The 26,531-nt window shown below is 41.2% G+C and overlaps 1 protein-coding gene across 1 annotated transcript in view; it reads left to right on the top strand.

Moving 5' to 3' along the window:
* Positions 1-5,588: 5,588 nt before the first annotated feature.
* si:ch211-186j3.6 (neural-cadherin) overlaps positions 5,589-26,531 on the top strand; it is a 308,958-nt gene continuing 288,015 nt past the window's right edge. Inside the window, exon 1 of the mRNA XM_056399571.1 lies at positions 5,589-7,230. Coding sequence (XP_056255546.1) covers positions 6,168-7,230 — 1,063 coding nt within the window. The 5' untranslated portion in view covers positions 5,589-6,167. The remainder of the gene's footprint in view (positions 7,231-26,531) is intronic.

Here is a 26,531-nt window from a genome sequence, read left to right on the forward strand (position 1 = left end):
CACTGTATCCACCGTTGTTCAAAAAATGAGAAGTAATTAACTACTACATACAACACATCAAGGAGCCACAACATCGCAGTGGGTGATTTGTTCTTTCATTTCCATGAAAACAGTCACTGTATTTATTTTGACTCAATCCCACATTCACTGTTCTAACTAGAGCAACAAGTGTGAATTAGTCAGTTAATCTGCCACTGAATGTAGTCCCCAGACAAATGCACTATTTACTCCTGATTGCTGTAGGAAATTACACTGCATTCATAAAGTATTCAGACCCCTTCACCTTTTTTCATATTTTGTCATGTTACAGCCTTAAAATAATTTCTTTCTCTCATCAATCTACACTAAGAATATTAGGGCCATGGATGAGGAAAAAAAATGAGAGGAGGAAGATTTTTTTTCATCATTCACTTTGAGAAAAAAAGGTTGAAATGTTGAGAATAAAGTCGAACTGACTCACAAGAGGAAGATTTTTTTTTTTTCGCATTTCGAGAATAAAGGCGAAATGTCGAGAATAAATAAATCCACTTGATCAGTTGTCTTATTGTGTCTTGTGATACAACACATCCCCTCTGAATTGCACGCAGGTGTAACCAACGATATCCTTGCATTTGTCCATTACTCGCGATTTCAGTCTGCACGAATGCGGCCGCCTCGCCCAAGCTTGTGCTGCTTTTCCTTCTGAACAGACACAGTTTTCGGCACAATCTCTTAAAAAGTCCTAATCCTGACAACTACACTGTGTTTATGAGCCAAAAGAAAAAGAAGTTCTTTGTTGCTAAAGCTGATTCTGGAGTACAATTTCATCATCTCTCATCTATGCAAGGCATTTTGTAGAGGCAGGCATACGCAATGCGTGATATCGTCTCAAAAGGTCGACTTTAATCTCGAAATGCCAAGTTTATTGTGGACATTTCGACTTTATTCTCGAAAGGCAAAATTAAAATCCTTCTCTTCTGATTCAGTTCGACTTTATTCTCAACATTTTGACTTTTTTTCTTGAAGTGCATGATGAAAAAAAATCTTCATCCTCTCATTTTATTTCACATCCATGGCCCTAATACTTCGTACAATATCCCATACTGACGTGTAAGGGATGCAGAATATCAAACTGACATAAGTATTCAGACGCTTTGCTATGACACTTGAAATTTAGCTCAGGTGCCTCCGAGTTCTCCTGATCATCTTTGAGATGTTTCTGCACTTTGATTGGAGTCCACCTGTAATCAATGCAATTGATCAGATGTGATTTGACAATGCATATCAGAGCAAAAACCAAACCCTGAGGAGGAAGGAACCGCCTGCAGAGTTCGCAGACAGGATTGTGTCGAGACTCAGATCTGAGGAAGGATACGAAACAATCTGCTGCATTGAAGGATCCCAGGAGCACAGTGGCCTCCATCATTATGAAAGGGAGGAAGTTTTGAACAACCAGGACTCTTTCTACAGCTGGCCGTCTGGCCAATCTGAGCAATCAGGGCAGAAGGGCCTTGGTAAGACGGTGACCAAGAACCCAATGGTCACTCTGGCTCCACCCTGTGTGGAGATGGAGAAACTTCCAGTAGGACAACCATCACTGCAGCACTCCACCGATATGGGCTTGATGGCAGCGAGGAGACAGATGCCTTTCCTCAGTGAAAGTTTGCAAAAAAAACTCATCTAAAGGACTCTGGTCTGATGAAACCATGATTGAACTGTTTGGCCAACAGGACAATGACCCTAAACACACACCCAAGACAATGCAGGAGTGGTTTAGGGAAAACTTTGTGGATGTCCTTGAGTGGCCCAGCCAGAGCCCTGACTTAAACCTAGTCGAATGTCTCTGTAGAGACCTGAAAACATCCACCAATGGTCCCTATCCAACCTGACAGAGCTTGAGAGGATCTGCAGAGATGAATGGTAGAAAATCCCCAAATCCAGATGTGCAAAGCTTGTCACCTCATACCATGTAATCGCTGCCAAAGGTATTCTAAGTACTGAGTAAAGGGTCTGAGTACTTACAGTATGTCAATGTGATATTTCAGTTCTTTCCTTTTTTTTTTTTAAGTTATTCTTTTGGGCATAGAAAAGAGTAGCAGTGAGGGAGAGATGGGAAAGTTTGGGGTGAGAGAGAGATGGGATGACATGCAGCAAAGGGCCGTGGGTCGGATTCGAACCCAGGCTGCTGTGGTAAGGACTGCGTCCTTATAGTACACGCTCTACCAGGTGAGCCACCGAGTCGCCCCAGTTTTTTCTTTTTAATAAGTTTTTAAAAACTTTAAAAACTTCTAAAATTCTTCTAAACTTCTAAAATTTTTCACTTTGTCATTATCACGTACTGACTGTAGACTGGTGAGGGAAAAATGAATTTAAATGATTCTAGCTGAAGGCTTGAAATTGAAGGGGTCTGAACTGTTCGTGAATACATGGAACTCGGCCTTTATAAAAAACAAAAAGAAACTATACATTCGTGTCCCATCTTTAAAGTTTTGAGAGTAGGAGTTAGTGGGAATGGGCTTGGAGCTACGTGGAAAGTCAGAAAGTGCTGAGAAACTATGACATTGTTGTGTATTCATTGGATTTTTTTTTGACAGTAAGAAAAAAAATATTGAATAAGGCCAGTGTTGTCCATCAATAAACACAACTATGATTGTTTGGAGCAACAGAGGAAATTGTCGGAGATCTCAGGATTGGCCAATTTTAGCCACAATGATAAAGCTGAAAAAGAGGAAACTAAGATGACATGGAATCTTCTACACACATAAAAGCCTGAAATGCTTTTGAAATACACAAGCTGGCCCTTTGGGTTTCTTACTCATTTGTGCATTCATCATTATACCAAGTTATAACCCACAAGTGTTTTGAGCCTGGTCTAAATATTGCAGTGCCTTCCAAACCTCCTTGACTTTGCTGAAGTAAAGTGGCACTGCAATCATATTATTTTGGCATTTCAGCACAGAATACTTGAAAAAGTCCAGTTTAATAGCAAGTGTGTAACAGTGTTGTTTTTCCACATGCCTCTGGTGCCTGTACCGTCAAACGTCCACCGGCTCGCCGACTGGAATATGTGACTTTTCCAGAGACGTGATCAGCTGAAAAGCTGCCTGTAACACTGACAGGCTCCAATATGAATAAGCAAACAGTTGCTTTAAACGGTGACTGCTTTAAACATATTGAGTTTTATTTTAAATCCAACAAACATGCGCACACACACACACACACACACACACACACACACACATGCAAGCACAAAGAGATATGAGGAAGAGATGATTCAGTCTGGTGCTCACTGGGCCATTGTCGCTGCCACAGTGAGGAATATTACTCCACAGTGGAGCTTAACAGCTGACCAAATCTGTCGCTGTTTTTCTCCTGCTTCTTTTTTGTAGCTTTGGAAGTTTGTTTATGACGATGCGCTTCATCTGACAGATATGATATGATAATAGACACCAATATCAGTCATCATTTTTTGTCTATTAATAGATTTTAAATTTGTGAAGGGACAAATCCATGCAAAAGAACACAAAACGACTGCACAGTAAATTGAAACATGAGGGATAAAGGTGCAGAATAAAGTGCACAAAATTTATTTCACAGAACAAATCTGAAAATATTGCCGAGAACAAAAGCCCCCATGCACAGCCAATATTAGTGGTCAGGAGCTGGTTGGTCGCAGGAACAACTACAGTGAAAATTAAACTTGACCGCGGCACACTGATGACTTCACTGCGATTATTACTAAGAGCGGACAACACGTTTCGCCTGTGGCTTCTTCAAGTTCACGACAATTACAAGAGCGTTCACAGGTGTGATAAATCCAGGCACATGGGTCAGTTCTCATCACCATCATCATCTTGATTTTGTCATTATTTAGTGATTTAACATCTTTACAAAAGATATTACAAAGGTAAACATTTTCCAGAAAACATGACAATAATATTATACATGATCATAGTTTATAATACCGTGATTTTTGATCATGTACAATATTATTGATCACGGTTTTTGGTTGAGTTTGATTTTCTAAAAATACTGTACTTAAGAAATGTACTTGAGTAGATGTGACTAACATTTTAGGTATAAAGATGAATAAATGAATGTTTTTATTGAGTAGGCTATATCACAACAAATCCATTAATGCACCATCTCCCCTGACAGCATAACAAAAACAACCTAAATTGTTGTCTTCAGTCTAATTAAAGTGTAGTTTAATTGTTAATCAAAAACTAATATGGTCAAGTATTTGTAAACAAGGGGGAAAAAAATATCTGTGTTTGAGCTAAGATAATAGTAATTAGTAGCAATGTGATTTCAACGTGGTCACTCATTTCTCTGGTGAAGCTGCCTTGGACAAGTAAAAAATAATTACTGTTCACCTGTGGATGTGTTTCAAGTGGGAATATAAAAAAACAGAAAGCTCAGCCAAGGCCACGAACTGCATCATACAGCATTCACACTTATTTATAGTAAGTCGCTTTATGCAGGAGCATTTGGTGGTTGCGTAGAGTTAACACAGTGTAATTATTAAATGTAAGTCAAGGTAGTGGCTCATTGCGAATGCTCTGTCATACAGCCTGTCTGTGGGTCCCTGATTGTTTGTAGCTTCCCCTTGACATCAGAGGTGTTTTTATTGAATCCTGGGTGAACATCACCTTTTCATCCTGACTTTAATCATTCTGATGTTTAAGCTACACACTGATGGAAATCCACTCCCACACAAGCCAAACTTTGACTGAATATACGAACATAGTTTTTAGTGTAAAGCTCTGAAACTTGTGTTATCCAAGGACTGCTGATTTGAAACTTATAAAACTGCACAGGTTGCAGTGTTTTAGTGAGTAGGAGTTCAAACAACACAAAAGCACAAAAAAAGAAGAACACAGAAGACTGGGCCTTCGGATGAGATAATGACAGTGCAGCATGCCTAAGATCCCCCCCAAAAAACATTCTCAGATTTATTTGCAGGGATCCACGTGGAGGGATTTTGGGGGTCTTGTCGATTTTGCTATTCACTTTCTACCTACATGTTGGGAGGGGATATGAAAGTGAGAGCTGATATATTAAAGCAAATATCTGTTAGATTAAATCTGAGACTGTTCATTCTGCTGGGGACCTGCCAACAACTTTCACAAAACCCTGGAGACCACAAGCTCCAAAGCAAAGCACACTGGGTGAAGAACATGTTCAAATAGGGCACTTGTCTGTGACATAAAGACAGCTCTGGAGTCTTTCTGAGTCCTTGCCTGGAGCTGAAAGCCTTTATTTCTCTTTACCCCCACTGGAGGCGTTTTAAAATGATCGATTTTTACATTATTTTAATCCAATGGACTGACGTGTTATTGGAAAGAGGAGTGATGGATCTGGACGTGCAAGAATGGACATTGATCACTGGGAGAAGAGAGGTCGGGCTGTTTCCCCCCTGAGGATCCCACTGACACACTCTCTCACACACACAAACAGACACGCTCACGCACACGGTTGCGCGCTGGTTGTTGGCTGTGGCGGTGTGGGTGTTTGTGTGCGCGCGGGCGCGCGAGCGAGCACGAGTTGATTCGACTCGCTGCCGCTTTGCTGAGAAGTTCATTTCCGATGAGAGAATCCGTTACCGCTGCATCACTCTGCAGATGCATTGCGCCGGCTCTTGTTTGGCATTACGCGCGTAAAAACGGCCGCTTCTGTGTCAGATCCTCATCATGACCCGCGTCCTCATCAGTGCGTTTGAGAAGCAAAGATTACTGTTTTCCCGTTAATAAGAGGCGATCCGTCTCTATAGGAAGCCAGTGTGAGGTTGCGCTCAGTTTGCAGCAACTCATGGATTAAGTGTGATCCCTGTGCGAGATCGGAAACGGCGCAAGCAAAAGGAGAGCGAGGAGGGGAACGGAGGTAAGCGCGCACTCGAGCTGTAAGAAGCGTTTTTTTTTCGTGGGACGCGCACAGACAGACAGCGCTGCTGGTGAGACAGCAGATAGAGGAGGACAGAGGAGGAGGAGGACACGCAATACAAACACACAGAGACAAACTTCTCCTGCGTCGAGTTGAAGTATGGTGCCAGCAAATATCTGAGTTCCAATTTAATGGAAGTTTTGGATCATAAAGGGAGGAGAGATATCCCCAAGGAGCGAGTGTACCCATGGATCTTGGTGTAGCACGAGCGCTTTAGTGCAGTGGAACCAGTGAGATATCCAGTCATGATTTGGGTCGCGTTTTTACCCTTTTTGGTTTGGTGCGCACTCGGGAACAGGACCATGGAGCAGGTGCCGTTCTTTCACGGGCATGTGTTTGAGAACTCGTCTCCGGGCTCCCGGGTCAACGGACTGAGCGTCCCGTTGAAACGGCTCAACTCGCAGAGACTGTGCGGTACTGAGGGATCCCGCTCAGCGTCAGCGCACTTTAAACTCTTGGGGGACGGGAGCGAGAATTTCCGTGTCTTTGCGCACAATAAACGGGGGCATATTTTACTTAAGACTTCTGGGGTACTGGACCGGGAGGAGCGGGACGAATACGCACTGGGTCTGGGTTTGTGTTGCGGGCAATGCGCGGGACTCTCCCGGGAAGAGGTTGAGGAGTCTCCGGTAGTAGCTGAGGTGGCGTCCATCAAGGTGGACGTCCTGGACACCAACGACCACCAGCCCACCTTCCTCGGTGCCGATGTGAAGCTGAGCCTGGATGATGCCACTGCGCTCCGCACGGCGATCTACACGGTCACCGCGCGGGACGGTGACAGCGGCAAGAACGCGGAGCTCATTTACTTCGCGCTGCCCAAAAACGGGAGTTTCTACGCGGTGCCCAAAACTGGCGACATCCTCCTGGTGGACTCCATCCTCGGTCTGGACGAACCGATTAAGTTTAAAGTGTTTGCCCGGGACCGCGGGTGGCCACCTCGCACGAGTCAGAGCATAACAGTGGAGATCAATCCAAAGCAATGGCCCATGACGCCCTCGCTAAACTCCCAACCGGGGAAACGGAAACCTAAATCGCAAACTAAAGTACAGTCGCGAAGGTCCAGGTCGGTGCTGGAATCGGACAACCCGGTTTTCATCAACGTGTCAGAGGATGCGGGGATCGGTTCAGTGGTGATGAACCTGAACCCGGTGAGGTTTCAGTCGGCCACGTTTGAGCTGGTGGAGCCCGACCTGGAGAGCTCGCCGGTCAGCGTGAGCCGGGACAGCGGGGATATAGTCATATCGCGGAGGCTGGACCGAGAGACTGAACCGCTGGTGGAGATCTCCGTCAAAGTTCAGGATAAAAGAGGTGAGCACGCATGTGTGTGAGCGAGCGAGCGAGCGAGCGATCGAGGCTGTGTGTGACTGAGTGTGTGAAAGAAAGAGAGAGCGAGAGAGAGAGAGAGAGAGTGAGACACGGTATTGAACACGATGAATACCGCGCGCATTTCTTGTCTGCTGTGCTATCCCTGCAAGACACATCGTGCGATGTGTAAAAAGTATTGTCCTGAATTTTACGATGATACATTATTTTTTATGCTATTTGGCTGAATATCTGACCGTGTATATTGTGCGTAAATACGCACGTAGGGAAGGAGTGAGTCGAAGTGCAGTTCTGAACACGCTAGAGTGGCTTTGAACAGTGAGCAAACCCACATGAATGAGTGAAAAACACATTCCCATGCTGTGATAAGTGCCATCCTGAGTGCTGACAACTCAGGTACCTTGCTACCTCAGTTTACACCCCCAGTATTCCCCAGACAGACTCACTGCCATGCAGTGCAGGTGCAATCCTGCTTAGACTCTGAGATCAGAGGAGATCAGGCTGGCGCACGAGGGAGTCTGGCTGTAAGCAGTGTCAAAATGACCAGCATCTATACGATAGAGGTTAAAAAACGTTCATCAGCGCTGATGATGATTCATGTGTTTGGGTGACTTAGGGCAACGTGAATGCATCTGCTGATGCTGCCAGCAGCAACAGATGCTGGGACGTCAGGGGAGAAGCGCGGCGCGTAACGGACACTGTACCAACAGGTTAATTATCACCTGCGGATAACGCAGAGGCAGAGCAGGGAAACAAAGGCGAAGTTAACACGCAGCCATATTCACATTAATAAATGCATATGTGCAGGAATAAAAAACGGGGCTAATTGACTGTAACACTGAGCACTGGAGACTGGAATATAGAGTGTACCAACAATATGTATCCTCCAATATTGAGTTTGCACTTGTTTCTATCTATATATCTATTTATCTGTCCATCTTTTTGGACGGAGGCAGTTCCACGGTTTTTTCCATTAAGACCAGTTAACCGCATCTGACTGGGGGAGTGCCCTAATCAATGTGACCTATTGGTCTTGGTAATGTTAACTGTCCTGATGCAGAAAAGAAGCTGAGCCTGCTCTTGGCACATAAAGGCTATTTACACTCCCAGTGACCACACACAGAGTTGGCACAATGACATTATTAAACACATTCATATTGATGGAAAACCTTTATGTTTTGTGTGTCAAATGTGAAAGTGTATCTTACTGTTGCAGTATTACAGCATCCTCAGAGAGTTTCCTTTGTAGTGCTTCACAGGACAGCTGCTGTTTTATTTTAAGGAGGCACCCAGTTGGGACTTTTGGCATCCAAACCTGTACTGTTGTAGGAATGTCTGCTGTTTTTTATTATTATTTTTGATTCAAGCAAGTTAAACAATGTTGATGAAATGTGTTAATAGACCATGTCCTTCCCTTCACTCTGTCAAAAGTTAAACTATTTTCACCATCTCTGATTATTAGAACAAAATAACAAAAGAGTGTGAAAAATGTAAGTAAAATGGAATTCATTGTGAACAGAAGGAATAGACTTTGGTGCTTAGACCCCGGCAGGAAGTGGATCACCATGGAATTAGTGGAAACTTCCCCCAGAGCCTTGACACTGGCGATGAGGAATGGAGCTCGAGGACGAGAACGTCTTCGTGAGAGGGAAACTTCTGATCAGATGGTTTGACTGGAGATTTTTGAGGTGGTGAAAGGGTGGAGGTGGGTCACGAAATGTTCGCAGTACTGAATGACAGCAAAGAGAGACACTTTTAAAGTTTGACAGCTTAACCCTTGTGTGGTGTTCGGGTCTGTGGGACCCGTTTTCATTTTTTATCAAAAGAAAAATTATATGATTAAGTATTTTTTCAAACCCAGACTCATTGGCCTTGGCTCATTTTCTGTGAAGAATATTTATCAGAACACATTTTCAATGACCACACATTGTACACCCCCCCTACACATTTCTATTACATACAAGATGTTCGGGTCCACTGGACCCGGGCTAATAAAAGTATGGAAATTGTTGTACCTTCACTCTGTCCTCCACCAGTCTGGGCCAGCTGTTAGTGTGTGTGTGTCTGTGTGTGTGTGTGTTGTGTGTGTGTGTGTGTGTGTGTGTGTGTGTGTGTGTGTGTGTGTGTGTGTGTGTGAGTGAGTGAGAGTGTGTGAATGTGAGTTTTGTGTTTCTGCCACTGCCATTCCCACACAAGGTTGCAACATTGTTGCAAAATTCAAGTACCAACACCTGTCTGCTCTCACATTCCCGTACATCTTACCCTCTGTATTGCGGGAACCAATCTTTATTTTCTCATAGTCTATCCCAGATGCAAATTGGGGGCGGGACACTATAAATATAGCTTTGCCAGTGTGGTTCCTTATCACAACTGATCAAGATGGCCAAAAGATTCTCTGTTCAGAGGGCCTTGCAATTGGTTTTTGAAGAGAGTGAAGCTTTTGATGATGATGTAGGCCTGGAGGAAGAGGTTTCAGAATGTGAGGATCACATTACTGAAAATTCAGAGTCTGACAGTGACTTAGAAGAAGCGTATGAGATTGAGCATCAGCTAGCTCCAAAACAAAGATGCCATTTAGGGGCCACTGCCCCTTTAGGCAGTATATACCATCTACACCTGCAAAATATGGTATAAAGATCTGGGCTGCCTGTGATGCCACTTCCTCATATGCTTGGAACTTACAAGTCTACACAGGGAAACCTGATGGACCCTCGTGTGTTGTATAGGCTGGTATGAAAAGGCAATGTGTTCAATGGGGCTGATGTGTTGTCTAAACTGACATGGTTACTATATGTGTTCAGCTGGTGTTGTGTAAACTGACCTGAATTTGTTAACCTCCTAAGACCCGAGCTCTATACTTTGCTATTTAGGCTGATTGGGACCTGAGAAAAATGATGTCCACATATGAGGACATTAGTTTTAAATTTCGATTACTGAGTGGCAGTATAATATCCTCATATGTGGTCACCAGGCCTTTGTTGAGAAAAAGTTAGTATTGTGGTCTAGAGAACCCAAAATGTGAGGTCCACATATGTGGACGCCAGGTCCTAGGAGGTTAAATTTCAAATGGTGTTCAAATAAATGAAAATCAATAGTTACAAAAAACCTTGCTTCATTTGTAAATTTGTTGAATTTTTTCCAATCATATCTTGATTGTTATTGATTTTCTTTTTTTATTACATTTTATTAAAAAACAAACAAAATCGAGTAGCACTTTAATTTGTAAGTGTGATCTAAGAAAGGTAAAGGGCAAATATTAACCATAAAAGTAAATGCTGTTTACTGTATATTGCTTGTAATTGAGATGAAGTAAACATCTGTTAAGTATTTTAATAGAAAATTGTTTGATTGTGTTGAATTAAACCCCAACAAATGCAGCGGGTCCACCAGACCCGCCAACACTGGCTGAGTAACAAAAATATGAACATCACACAAGGGTTAAAAGTGATTGGCTGAAGGCCCGTGCGTCAAGTTGTGATTGGATGGAGACGAGAACGAGCTGGTTGAGCTTAGAGATAGAGGCTTGTGACTTAAAAAGCATGCGCAATAACTATTTTCACAAACGCAAAGGAGTCAAACACACAGGAGATAATTACTTTGAGTAGTATGAAGAGTGAATTGGTGACAAGATCTTATTGTGAAATGTTAAAGATGTAAATAGTGTGAATGAGAGGCAGCAACAGTGTCATCTGTATTTTTATGAAATAAAAGTTTAGTGTTTGGGAAGTGCATTTTAATCTATAATCCAGCTCAGTCCAGCCAGATAGAATAATGAAAAGTTATATATTAAGTGTAAAATGGCTTAGCGTGTTTGAAGATTAAAGACACATAACATATTTTTGCTCATGTGGCCAAATCCCTGGCTGACCAGTGCTGGTTTGGGTGATTGGATCTTCAGTGTTCCCTGGGGGGCGTGTACATCTGTATTTGGATGCATTTTGCTGCAACAGGATGCACGTTAATACAAAGTTTAAAGAGGAGGATCAGCGTAAATGTTTCCTAAATGGATGGGTTTAAAAAAAAAAAAAAAAAAAAAAAAAAAGCCCAAAATCCTAACCTTTTATGTGTTTGTTAGGAGGGAGGAGGAGAAGGGGGCCAGTGGGTTGAAATGCATTTCCATGACCTAACTGTTTACTGCGTCACGCTGAAAGATGGCAAGTTTTTATTTCCGGGCTTAGCGGCAGGCGGCGGGGGGTGGGCCCGGCTCAGATCGGTGTCTGAAGCGTGAGGAACGCGGCATCCGCTCAGTTGTCGGTGGCTCGGTTGTCGGTGGCTCGGCTGAAGTCTTTTAATCCATTTGGAGTGGCGAGTCCTGCTGGAGCCTCGACCTCCCTCCATCTGCTCGCATTATCCCTGTAATCCCATCTCATTCTCTCTCTGTCCCTCTGTCTCGAATCCCCCCCCCCCCTCTCTCTCTCTCCCCTGCTCTCTTACTTTCTCGCTCTTATTTTCACTCTCACTCCAGGGATTTAGTTTGAGTGGAGCCACAGTTTAACACAGCGAGAGGGACAGCTTCTGACATAATTCTTCGAAGGACGGTCATATGTGCCTGTGTGCCTATGTGCCTGTGTGTGTGTGTGTGTGTGTGTGTGTGTGTGTGTGTGTTAGTGAGTGTGAGAGCGTTATGTATGAGGATCTAACATCACTTCTTCTTGTCTGTGTTTGTGGCGCACTCCACAAGTGCTGCTGAGCTTCAGGAGTGTTGGGGTTTAGTGTGTTTGATCCTAGTTGCATTGGGGAGAAATGAATCAGTTCACAGCCATTTGAGAGCCACCGCCCTGAGGTAAACCGTTAAATGATGGAGTAAAGGAGTGTTTTTTGTGGAGGGTTAGGGTTGGGGTTAGCTATGACGTGGCAGTGGTTAAGATGAGGGTATGTCTCCAGTATATAGAAGTCATTGCTGTGTCACAATCCTCCCACGTGTGCACAAATAAACCTCACCTGGGTTTTTCTATTTCATGGTGTTTGCCAAGGTTTCTTTTCAATGCACAGCTGCTCTTCATTTCAAACAAGGTAATTCTACTCCATACATTTTTATTTTCTTAATATGAACTTGTGCAATTGTGCACGTCAAGCCTCTGAGGTCCAAATCCTTCATTTTATAAGTCATTTAATAATGCGCCAGCATCGAAAAGGAAAACCAAGTCAGTGTGCCATTTATTTTATTAAATGGTCTTCCTTCCCCTTTAAAACAGTCAATATGACACTATTCTTTGACTGTAGTGAGTCCTGTTGGCATAATGACTTATGAAATAATTAAGTCAGCTAATTAGTTAAATGATTAATTTTTTTTTTGTCAAACACAAGTCCTTTGTCCATCATCAGAGCTTTCCCTTATGAAAAATACATTTTTTCTTCTTTTTTTCTTGTCATATCTTATTCTCGTCTCCTGTCTCTGTGAAGCTACAGTATAACCAATCTTCTATACTTAAACTAGCCTGATTTCTAGCCAGCTAACTCTGGCCTTTTTCGCTAATAATTATAATGCACTTCTTCCATGATGAGTACATTCCTCTAGTCACATTATCTGGCAGCGAATATGGCGATCTTTATGACAGGAGACTCACAATATCTTGAATAAATGAGTTTATTTATTACCAATTAACCATTTCTGTGTTCATCTATGATAATACGTTTATTTTTTAATTCAATATTCAGATGAGAGGAACAGAGCGACAGGTCCTCCACTGAACTACACTATAGCTGGTATGAACCTCTACTTTATCTTTTTGTTGGTACTGACCAAAATGTGACACAGTATCAACAACTGTAAAGTAGGAATCAAATGTTTCAAATGATTCATAGTCTAGTTTACTTGCCAGAATAAGTTATTGTACATCTGACAAAATTGAATAAATAGGTTATGAACGTGTTTTCTGCATCAGTATCCAGACACTAGTATTTCCTTGTAGAATTTCCCATACGTTTTCCCAGATGTTTGACTTTCTTTACCGCTTATTTACAATTGTGTGGTAGGTGTATTAACATGTGAGTCATTGAGAGTCACATGTTAATACACATGGACACTGAACCAAAAAACCAGGCTGAAAGATGCTGTGTTTGTTTTAAGCATTAAAGGCATATTAAGACGTTTGAAATTCTTCTTCCACAGTATTTACTGTAAACACAGCCACTCGACATGTTTTAGCTTCTGCCAGAGTGGTGGTTTATAGATTTGTATAAAAAAAATAGAAATAATCAGCAGGATTTAGATGCCCGAGCTTGAGCAATACATGTTTTCTGCGATTTAGATGTTTTGTTTTCTTGATAAAAAAAATATTACAGAGATGAAAATTGAATACAATGAAATGTGCCAGCACTTTGTTAAAAAAAACTCAATTTTCTAGGAACTCAGAAGAGGCTCTGTCGCTCAAATGACTCAGATGTTTTTTTTCAGTGAACTCTAATTGTAGCTTTGTAAGAGTGCGTGCATGCGCATTTGTGTTTGTGTGTGTGTGCGTGTGTGTGTGTGCAGACCACGTGTGCATGTGAGTTCTAGTGTGTATGGTTATTTTTGGTTAATGAAGAGAAACAAGATAACTGATGGTTGATCTAACACAGGTCTCTGCAACAACACGAGCAAACCACACACACACACACACACACACACACACACACACACACACACTGTATCTATACACCCACAAAATACAACACTGTGCTCATTGTGAGTTCTGGGTTGCCAAATTACCATTCCATATCCAGACAGCTGGCAGTGAGGGAAGCCTGTTAGCTGCATATGTTACTCCTCTTTTGTTTATTTAGATGAAACGGAGACTGCATCTATTTGTTCTTTCAAAATGCATAAATAGCACTTATTTGATCTTCTATGTATGGTTACACAGTGAATACACACATGGTTAGCTGCATTAACCCACAAAAATCAAAATGTAAAGACACTTGATTGTGTGTGTTTTTTTTTTGTCTCATTTCATTGCATTTCTTTTTCTGTCTTAAAAATAAAAAAAGAATAAAAATAAAAATAATAAGATAAAAAACAAACCCACACAGACACGGATGCAGACAGTCAGCACACACAGTTCAGATCATCATCCGGAGAGACTGTAGTGACATACAGGAGTTTCACCCCAGCTCAACTGAGACTGTGCTCCTGCAAAAAAAAAAACAAGCCCATAGGTCGTGTGTACAAATAGCTTCTTATTGTCAGGCGACCTCTGGCAGCTGTAGTAATTATAACGGGACAAAGGAGAAAGCCAGGTGACTGTTTCCTCTTTGAAACCGATAGCCATTGTTGTTTCATTTATGCATGACCCGTTCCATAAGCTTAACTGAATGTTTACTCTTATGACCATGGCAACATAGATCTGGTCTTATTACTGTACTGTAGTGGTGCAATTTCAGGAGACGCTCGTGCGGGTTGTATCAGTCTGTGCCACTGCAATCATTTAACTTCCACAGGCATCTTCCGATTGCTCTTTTCATTTGCTTCGACAGAAAATTATATTTTCTGCGCCTGTGACGGTTGGTGCAGAGCCTGCAGAGAAACACACAGTCAATTTGAGTTTCCTCCGCTCACATTCAGATTGGTCACTCCCAAGTCTTTCGACAACGGTTTGCCAACTGCAGTTTGCAGAAATCCCAATACTCATCTTCAGCTACTGTCAAATGTGTTGTGGAATTGCGGGCTTTAGCTGGTACGGTTCTCTGGGGCAATGGCTGATAGAAAAATTACTGCTTGATCTGCTGTGTGCACGGAGAGGAATGGAAAACACCGCTGCTCTAACTTTGGTATCAGTAAATTAGATAAACAGAGTCTCAACAGGTTTGGTTGTGGATCAGTTCAAGCTTATTAGGATGAAAGGGTAGTTAAAGGTGTAAAACATAAAATGCAGCTTGTAGGATTTGCAGCACTGAGAAGGATACATTTTTTGATATAGGCAAAATTCCGAGTTGATCTTGACATATTGAACCTTTGCATGACAGTAAAAAGCTGAAGTTAAAGACAACAAAGGTTGAAGCGCTGAAAGTAATTGAAGTGGCAGTCAAAACAGAACTACTAAAATACCTTGAAAAGAAGACATTGGAAAAAGTTGACTGCCATTCAAGTGTTATACGATATTTTAAATGTGTTTGGAAGTCACACCAAAGCAACTGGTTGTATTACACACCCATGACATTGTTGGTGGTATTATTCCTCATACAGTAAACCATTTACTGTTTTTCCTCCCTCTGTCTGGCTTTACAGAAGACAACAAGATGGAAGTGATTTTTTAAATAGACTTTTCACTCCTTCCACCATCTGTCATTGCCAGAAACTCCGAAAGCTTTAGCATCATTTGTTCTGGAGGAACAGTGCTGTCTTCCTGTTTTGTGACACAGACCAGTTCGGCAGATTTGTGTCCAAAATCCAAATGCACTGAGGAGGCCAGGAGAGGCTGCCAGAATTCTCAGAGTTTGGCCTGTTTGTCAAAGGCAGCTGTAGTCAAGTTAATGTGGTGATGGTAATCTGTCATGTTGAATAATGTAAAACCATAAAAAACACAGAAATGTAGGTATCACGGCTGCTACTCTGTGAAATTTGATAAGATGATGCAGTTGTTACTTATGTTAAGAAAAGTTGGCCTGACATTAAGGCAGCACAATCTACTTTCATGACCTGCAGCTGCATCACATTGAAAATGGTTGGAGACTTGTACCCTGATTCAGCCCTGACCTGCAATCCATCAATGCTGATCTCAAACTTTAAAAGCTTTTCATTATTTGATGTTAGAAATGAGCAACAAGGCACATCAGTTGGCATTTCAATTTCTCACCTTTGAGAATTCACCTCTCAAAATTACGGCTTTTATTTTTAAGGAAATACTTCTGCACAGTGACGATAGAAAAACCTTAAAAATGAAAGATGAAAAAAAGGTAAAACAGTCACCTAATAACTAAAAAAGTGTGTACAAGGGTACGGTGTGCAACTTTACAGATTACAACAGACTTTTTGCAGGAAAAGACATGTCGGCTTAGATCTGTAGATTAGAAGTGTTACCTCCAGTTGCTGCCACCTTTAACAGACAAAGTTTGCAGGTTGCCTCAGGTTGCCTTTTGGCATTGGGTTTAAATCCCAAATATTGCCAAAAAGATTTTCACTTTTACATCAAATCCTCCGCTATTGTCTGCTCTCCTGTTACACCGAGCAGGCACTTACACACTACAGTTTACAACTGTAGCATCTGTAGTATTGATAACTAGTATTTTACAAATTACAGTTTTTTATTTAATGAACATGGATGCTACCTCTGATATGTGAAAATGAACCAAACATGTTTTATGTTTATATTAAAAAAAACCTGTAACACCGACTACAATAGCAACCTTATTGTGTGCCTGTCACAATAATACATTCTTAAAGGATCTATTTGTAAGTCTTGCTATTGCTACAGAGCTAGCATTAGCATTAACAGCTGTTTACTTGCCAGTCTAGAAGAAATGTTGCGAGTTCTGCATCAAATTTCATTCCTTTCCTCACCAACAGCTGTCTCCAGCGGTGGAAAGCAACACCAATGTTAACTCTTTTCTCTATCATGTCTTTTCTTCTACTGAAGTTAGCATGCTAACCGGCTAGCCCCGGCCCATCTTGTCTCATCACTTTCCAATAGCAGCTTACTGTTGCCTCCAATCTGCCCTGAAGAAGTAGTGCTGCTCAGAGGGAGTATAATAACCTCTTATCTTTTAAACACATTGATGGCCAAAGATCTTGTCAAGTGATGATCACAACCACCCGCTCCCAGCAAGAAACCACATTCAGTGACAAAAAAAACATACAAACAGCCCCTTTAATGTTTCTTTAACATTGCTTCCAATTAACTTATGCCTCTTGTTCACTTCTAAACTGAACCGCTTTCCAGTAATTGTTAGCATATTACCTGTCTTTAATTCAATGTGCATACACTGTAATTCTGTAGTGTTAATATGAACACAGCTGTTGACATGTAAAACAACTTTAGCTAAAGTTTGGGCTGAGATTTGAGTATTAGCAAGACAAGCATTTACGGGCATGTGAGCAGCTCTGTGAGGCTGCACTGATGCACAGCAGTTCTTTCACTTAAATGCCAATGTCAGCAAGCTAATATTTGCTCACTCAACACAAAGCAGAGCTGAATATATAGATAAAATAAAAAATGAAAATAAGAAAATAAGATTCTGGTATTTGGTCATGAGCCAAAGTATTAGACAGAGCTAATTTTTTTTACCTGGTGATGGCGTTGGAGGTAAAGTCAGAGGGTCACCTAAGCCAGTAGGATATACAGTACCTACACTCTGGAGATCCTTTACACAAATTTCACCAGAGTTGAAGGAGAATGTAACCTGCATTCTTACCTGAAAGTTACAGTGCTCTTCTGCTCTATATAAGTGTTATAGAGCTACTTCTGTTTATGCACAGCATCTCTCATTCACAGTGGGGAAATGGATTCATCTCACATTTCATGCACAGAGCACATATTTCCATTTTAAGATATGCTCGTTTGGCAGAACTACTTAAGAAACCAGTCAATAAATAGCCTACATATGGAGACAACAGGTGAACGGGTTAATCAGCTGGCTGAGCAACAGAGTGCTATGGTAATGATCAAGGACAGGACCTGGCTAGTGAAGACGTACAATGTGATGTCCATAACTGGAGCCCTGGAGGCTGCTGCTCAAAGGCTGAAGAGATGTACCGGAGGGGCAGAGGCTGAAGGCATAAATGGCCTGTTCTGAGGGCACATCACTGGGATAAAATCTAGCGGGCATAATGAGATGACTGAATTTTAGAATCGGGTTGGTAAGGCAGATATTCTGGGAAATATGCTTCAGTCTAAAGCCTGGCTCTGCCTGGAGGTAACAAGATCTCCTAGCAGGACTTCTGAAGGTCACTAATTAACACCTTATGTTACATTTGTCTGAGCCTTGAAACTGATGTGCAAGTTGAACAAAAATAATATTTATCTTATTATTAAGTGTCAGCCGGTTGCTTTAATATGAGAATAAGTTGTGGATTACCAGTTCTGTATTTCTAGCTCTATTTTTGAACAGATAACTTGATCTATAAAAGTTTATCTATGTCACTGTCACATAACAACTTTCATTTTTTTTTATTAGGAGTTAGTTTAATTATCTCCCTACAATTCATATGATATTTTACACAGTTGTTCTGAGTTCTCCGAGGGACCTGAGCAGTAATAACCCAAGAGCCAAACCTTCAAAAGCTAAAACTGAGCAGTGATGAGAGAGGTGTGAGTAAGACTCATCACATAACACCACATATAACACTGTGTGCTCAACAGACCTGAAAGCAGATGACTGGCTCCTAGAACAGGAAGCAGAATCTATCTGTCTATCTATTCATCTCTCTGTCTGTCTGTCTGTCTGTCTGTCTGTCTAGCGGCAGACAATTATGCAAATCGGTCATATTAATGACTTGGGAGGACAGACAAAGCTGGAGAGAAATACCTGTGATCCTGGTTTGCTGTGTTAATGTGTTAGTCCATTTGAATTGTTACATCTTCCAAAAAAGATCTTTATGAATAATTCATCGTGGTTGGCAGCAGCACTTTGTGCCAAGATCAATTTCAATTTCTGAGCAATGAATCTGATTTTTAGCCACGGCAGCTTACCTTTTTAATGGAATTTCGACTGTTTTACAATTTTACCTCTGGTCCTTTTAATGCCAGGCTTGTGCCTTTTGAGTTACAGTCTGTCGTTTATTTCCTGTTTTAACACCAGCCTCATCAGCTACGTTGCTACGTGTCATAATCAGCATAATTCAACATTAGCGGGCGGTTCAAACTGTGGTGTTTGATTCACAGTGACCTTCATCTTATTACTTAAATGTCACTATTATAAATGTAAAGCAGTAAGTCAGATGGGAAGATTGTTGTGCCTGAAGTTATTAATACCAAACCAGTATTATCATGAGGCTACTCAAACCTTTTTCACTCTCTTTTGTCCTTTTCAGTTTTTCCTCCTCTTACTGTCCACCCCATCATTTCCTCATTGAACTCCTATTTTAGAGATCATGTCTATCAACTTAAACGTCCCATATTTGACACTTTTCCTGTGTTTATTTGAAGTGTTGATCCATAAGAAGATATATTTGTGGGCTTAAGATGATATATATTTGGTATTAAGAACCAAAAACCATTTCAGTGTAGTTTTACATCTCCTCTCTCAGGCTTCTCTTTGGAGCTCTAGTAACAACAGGTCGGTGAGCCAATCAGAAGAGAGAAAGCTCTCAGCCTCAAATCTAATCATTTTCATGACAGTGTTTATGACAGCGTTTGCCCAAATACATGTTTTACCCTATCCGCTTAACATAGAGCAGAGAAAATAGCAGGTCTGTGTAGTCAAATTCAGCTGATAGTTAATAAAAACAACTGTAAAATGGAGCTTGGGTACGAACCAATCTAAGCAGGCTTTATTCCTTTGTTTACAGACTCAGTGCCTATATAATACTTCAGTGATTTGAGAAACTGGAAGATTAATTTCAATATATCACAGCCTGTCAGGGTTTATAGATTAATGAATGGTTATACCTACGGTAGGGAATGAAATTCAGAGGTGACTGGGGGCAGTACCGTCTGGAAGTGAACTTTTTTGAGTGTTTAGTTTTTGTTTTTTTCACAGTGGATATTTTTGTCAGATTGAATGTACAGTAAAGCCCCTGGTCAGAACATCGTAGCTGCTCAGCTCTAAAATGTGATAGGAATGAAAAACTAAACAAAGGGAAATGTTGAAACAAACTCTGATAGTTTTGCCACCAAGATAAAAATGGTAAGCACTGATTTGTGTCAGGTTTTGTTAACTGAAAGATAAAGCCTTTGGTTTGGGAAATACTGACTGTACATGTTGCATCAAGGTGTTTGGTTGCCATTCTTGTGATAACAGATTGCTTTTGTTTTTCCATATCTTACAGGCTTAGTTTTAGCAGTTCAATTCCCCAATGAAACAACCAGTATTTGCCAGCACTGGCAATGACAGAAAGAAAAGACATCAATGGGAAATGAAAACAGAGCCAACAAACCATTGGCTTAATCTCTTGACCAAAAATGTACAAATGTATATGCTGATTAAATAACATCTATCAAAGCCTCATGCATGGGTATATATATGGATACAACAACAATAATATATTGTGTTGGAGCCCTCTAACAGCAAACCAACCTTGGAGAACTGCTTCATTTTTGTCATAAAGGTGGTGCAAGGGAACTTCCCACTTCTTGCACCACTTGGCACCATCTGTCGTTGTTTCAGAAATAGTATGGGCTGAGTTTTATCTTCAACTGGTTGATGAAACTTTGCCAGAAAAGCTTGCTCTCCACTCAGTGTTGGCTACGTTACAAAAGACTGCTTTCAGTGATCAGATGTTTCCTCCAATAAATTGCAATATGTATTGTATCAGAACAACATTTACACCAAACATTTCACCTTTGGTATGACGTAAAGTGCTTGATGAAACTGTATATAATATGTCATGTCAATAATAGGTTTGGTTTCAGGAAGTCAGAATTTCATTAGTACGCACCAATACCATCGAAATTCCACGATTGTAGTGTGCAAGCAGTAGTTCACGAGGTGAGAGACCCATGATGTAAAAATATTCATTTACAAAGTCAGTGTTATTCTGACAGACTAAAAGGTGATGACTGTAGTCTACTAATGTTGTGAGCACCCAGCTCATATTGCTATATTAACCCGAACAGGCTAACTTTAGCCTGTGTGATCGTTGTGTGTGGAGTGTTGCTATAACAGATAGCAGCTGTCGCAATTCACAAACAATAACAGGACATAAACATTTTGATGACATGTTGTTAATATAAAGTTACTGTGTACTCATCCAGATGTCTGTCTCTGAGCAGCTGACATAAGTTTGAGCTTCTGGTCGTCTGTAATTTGTCCCTGAAGATATTCCTCAAATACAAAATATCGTATACATACATCATCATAATACCCTACACCACGCTTGGTGTTGTATTTTCCCACAAGCCAGTAACACTTGTAGGGTTATTATACCTTATGCCTTCATCAGTCCTGGAAGAATTATATCTTAGTACCTACAATATCTTCAATACTGGTACCGTAGAAAAACAAGTTCTGTTACATTTTCATAAATTTGGCATCAACTTGGCACTGAAGTATCGGTTCTCGCTCTCTTCTGAAAACAGTCTGAGCTCCTTCTCAATGAATTCCTGGGTCTGTATCCCGGACTCTCATTTGTCCAAACAAATTCAGCTGAGGTGAAACTCAAAATAACGACTTTCCAACCAACGGGGCGTGAAAATGCCACAGGAGACTCTTCCTGTGCGGACTTCATTTTTATATGATTAGGGGATTTAGAGACATCCCAAAGACCTTGTGTGTAAGTATTTACGCAAAGAAAACCACATCATTAAAAGCAACTAACCTCTTTCCTTCCTGCCTCCTACTCCTCAGTGAAGGTCCTCTGCTTTGCTTAAGTCATGTTGCCTCTGTAGTGCACAAGTGTGCATTTCTGTAATGTGGCGAGAGTAGCCTATTTATTTGTGTGTGTGGGTAGAGGCCACAGGGTAGCTTCCTCATGTCTAGCCTTTTCTGCCAGCTTTTGCTGCAGCGGGATCAATTAACGTCTGCATGTGTGCTTGTGTGTGTGTGTGTGTGTGTGTGTGTGTGCGCGCGCGTGTGTTTGTTTGTGTGTCATTGCAAGAGTGTGTGGGAGGGTCAGTACACGTGCGTTTGGATCAAACGAGTATGTGTGTGTGTTTGTGGTGTCAGACCTCCTCTGTCTAACCAGCACCTCCTCTTATATGCTGAGCACACAAGACAACTGTCTGCTCCTCCTTGTTACTTCTCTATATTTCTTCTTTCTTTTTTTTTCCTGTTTATCTCATGTACACACAGACACTTCCACTCGCTTTCTCTTCTTTTTTTCTCTTGATATGAAACATGATTTAAGTGTTTTCTTTCCATCTTGTATCCATGTGTGCACACGCATATACCTATTGTATACTCGCATGAAAATGAAATAGCGCACACACACACTGTCTGATTTGTTTTCCACACCTCATCCAGCACTTCTTTTCTTTTCTCCTTTTTCACCCAATATTTTTCCTTTTCTCTCCCTGTTGTTTCACGCACCATCTTCTATAACTTACTGCTATCTCTCCTGTCGTGCACACCAACTGTTTTTTTTTTTATCAGGTTCCCATTTTTCTCTTTTTGATCCTTTCTCCTCCCCGCTTTTCCCACCCCATTACATTTTTCCACAGTTGTTGATATATGCCTGCTTTATTCACCTTTTCTTCACTTATTCTTTCAGAATCGCTTTTTTTTGTCAAAGGAGACTCATTTCTTTCTCTCGCTGGCTCATGCTATCAATGTGAGTGATTGTGCAATCCCGCGGTGTGTTAAAGACATGAGGAGACTGTCAAACAGATCAATAGACAGTGTCTGAATATGTCCTCTAACCCCCGTCCACACACCACAGCTGAAAAACACAAACACACGAGTCCATGTTTAAAAGCAGTCCCACGTGTAGGTGAACAAATGCATTCAAGTCCATGTGTGTCACATGTACACAAATATATAGCAATAGATAGATTTCTTTTCTTTTCAATTTAGATATGAATATGAGAAAAAATACACACATTCAAGACAACTGTGTGGGTCATACAGACAGCGGCAGTGATTGGTGTGCCTTACTGTGACTGATTTCCTGTCTGAACCAGAGGAAGTCAGTTCATCTGATTAAAGACAGACAAGTTGAAGATTGGAAGCCTCTCTCTCTCTCTCTCTCTCTCTCTTTCTCTGTCTCACAAACACACACACACACACACACACACACACACACACATATACACACAGTAACATCTTACAAGTGCCTGATCTCTTATCTATCCACTACAGTCGTGGCCACTGCAGAAAGTGGAGCGAGCATCGTGTACCGTGTTGTATTTCACATCATCTGTCAGCTTGAAGCAGCGCCAGCACCGAGGGTAGAGTACAGCAGCAAATCAGTTAAATTAGACCTCTGTAATGGCTGCATCTGCAAGAGAGCACTCCGGATTTGCATTTTATAAATTTAGCTGACATTCTCATCCAGTGTTTTTTTTTTTTTTTCTGGGAGCTTCTACTTCTACAATAGTAACAGAAAAGATGCAAAAGGTCAGAGCTGTAACGGTCTCACAGCATTACAGTTATGACAGTGAGAATGCATGCAGGGACAAAGTGTGAGGAAAGGAAATAGAATAAAGGCCCAGGAGGGAGGTATGGGTTAGTCTTTTGTACTTAAAGTGAGCATATGAATCATTTAATCCTCATATAATAATCCAAGTGGCGACATTCTTTCCTTACATTGTAACAGAAATTAGATTTTTTTTCATGGTAATTCAGGCTGAATCTAACGAGAGGAGTTCGGGGAAGAAGTTCTGAGTCAACAAACAGCCATCTCTTCTCAGATTCTCCAGCACCTTGTGCAAAGCAAAATCTCATTGCAGATGAAGTGGCTGGTTTATTCGCAGGTTTATTTTTTCGTCAGCACCTCTTCGGGTATCTTTGATGACATGCTGTGAACTTGACTGTACCCAGGGTGGGAGGAAAATCACAGTAAAGGGTGTATCTTTAGCATCTGAACGGCTCAGTGTTATGCTGGTGTCGAGGATTACAAGATACATGCGCACATGCAGGTTCAGTGCTGTTTGAAACCAATGGAAACGTATCAAAAAAGTCTTTTCACCCATTGTCATTGGTTTTGTGGCTGTTATTCGGTTCATATATTATTACAAAGTATTTAAAGGGCTGGTTCTTGTATCACATGTAGGTTCCATGCTATCCGACGCCAATGAAAACGCCTGAAGTGGTCACTTTTTCTTTTTTTTGGTTGTGGTCTCGGTGTAATTGCCATCCAGAAAAGAACTGATTGTGATGTCAGCTCCTAAACTCACTGAAACTCCTTCTGCAGCTAATCTGTGCCTGTGCTCCACCACCAGTCCTATTCGGCTCTTCGTTTAAAATCACTGGACTGTTGCATACAGTGGGAAAATAACCAAAAGGAAAACCATCTCTGTCACAAAAACTTGGTACAGCACCATGGTGAAAACTAGGCAAAAAGAAGTGAAACCAGAAATAATTGAGACAACAGCTATACTTTTACCCAGCCCAGTAGCTAGTAACTAGGAATTACTACAATATTACTTAGCTCACAATTTACATTTAATGCTAAAATTAAGTTCCAGTGTTGGGAGGGAGTAGTGTGTCCTGGGATGTAGAAAACTTCATCTGGACTGGTCCAGTTGGGTGGGGCAGGTGGAGAGACCCCGCTTGGCCTTTTGCTGGCATGTCGGGGTCCATGGGAGGGTCGGATGGGACCTACTTCTGTCTGTCTAAGTGGGAGAGAAGAGAGAAGGGTAAAAAAAAGTGTGTCTTTCCCCAGCAGACAGATTCCCTCCAAAACGTTCAGGGGGTTGTCCACGACAGGACAGGAAATGAAAAAATAATAAAGTTGCACTTAATAAAGGACCATCCAAATTAAAAACCCTTTTTTGGAGGGAAGGTGAGGGCTGATCCAGATGTCACCTGTGTGGGGTCCCGGCTACATTGCTCAGGGGAAGACCCTCTTCTTGCCCTTCCATCATTCTGGTGTGGCCTCTCCCCAAAAAATGGTTTAAAATAAAACATTTTATACTGACTGCTGTCTACATATGACATACGCACACACAACTGTGAATATATCATATCTTATTATTGTTATAAGGACATTGTACATCATATATTCACCATTATGATATTATTATTATTATTATTATTATATACCAAGGACATCCAATCTTCACTCTGGGGTATTATTGTATATACACCATGTAACTGTCCTATGTTATTTCAACTATTTCAACATCTATTATGTTTGATGTTGTCTAAGTCATTAGGTATTCAATGTCACTCCTTGTTTTTCACCAATAATAAATAACTTAATCTTTTTATGAACAAAGATATACAGATAGTGTGCAGAGCGAGGATTCTGGCATTGAATGTAATCTTGGTTTTGCAGAATGATCCAACATCAACGTTCTTGTCTGGCAACGGGGTTGAATTACCGCTGAACAATTAACCAGCAATTACTCGCCATACCTGTTCCCATCGTTTGCTCTCGACTGTGCAAGGCAGCCGCATCACGCCACATAAACATCACAGTTAATCAAACTTAAAGGTCAGCTCACTTATGTTCATTTGTATGTAAAAAGGCATTGGAGTGTGGGTTTGCATGGCAACATGTTTCTTCACCCGGTATACTTAATTACAAATATCTCAAAAACACTTGTGGTTCAATATCACTTTTATACTTAAAACTCCCACTCTCTCCCACTCTGAGAATGTTTTATATTCCAGCGTTGATTGGAGCACTGCAGAGCCGGTCTACAGCTCAATGCTACACATTTAGACCCTCCATTGTGTTAGGTTACAGGCTAACAAGGTTGTTTTCATTGAGGAGATACTGGGATTTCATGACAGACAATGTCACAATTGTCTGGTTATTCAGATTTCTAAAAGTTTACTACAGCTGAAGGTGACGGGTAGCTGCCAGTTTGAGCGTTTGCAGTCATTTTTGCGTTTTTGTGTGTACAGAAATATTTTGTAAAATGAAGGTGGACAAGGCCTTAGAGAGGGACGGAGAGAGAGAGAATCGTTATTCTTGTCCGTTGGCAGCAAAGAAGGAAATAATGTGATGCTGTCATAGAGCCAGACCTCGAGGTCGTTGGATGATGCCACAAAATGCAGGAGACTGCCATTTGTTCAACATATGTTTTCTAAACCATGGCCACGACTATTACCTGAACTTAACTCAGCAGTAAGCTTAACAGAAACTGAAATGTTTCCTTTTCCTTAACCAAGCACTTATTTTTAACCAAAACCAAGATCTCTACCTCAACGTAACCAAGTTGTTTTGTGCCTAAACCTTATCAAACCTTAACCACAGTCCTTATGTCTCTCTAACAATGCCACATTTTATTTCCTTCTTTGCTCCAGATGGAAAACCATCATAATACTTAACCTCAGCTTAAAAAATGCATTGGCAAAACACAAAAAACTGTAGCATAGATAAATAATGAACAAGTCCTCAAAAAAGGCACAAGAGATTATCAACAACCCCACACATGTTCTCTGTGACTGCTTTGAGCTAATGCCATCAGGGATGTGTTTTAGATTGGCTGCTTGTAAAACAAATGAGAAGCAGCTTAGTTTTTATTCCAGAAGCCATTAAATTTGTGTGTAGACTGAATAAAACACACTTGTATGTGTATCCTTGGAGCATCAACCATTCCTCA

The sequence above is a fragment of the Seriola aureovittata genome, chromosome 1, assembly GCF_021018895.1.
Source record: "Seriola aureovittata isolate HTS-2021-v1 ecotype China chromosome 1, ASM2101889v1, whole genome shotgun sequence".
Classification (NCBI taxonomy): domain Eukaryota; kingdom Metazoa; phylum Chordata; class Actinopteri; order Carangiformes; family Carangidae; genus Seriola; species Seriola aureovittata.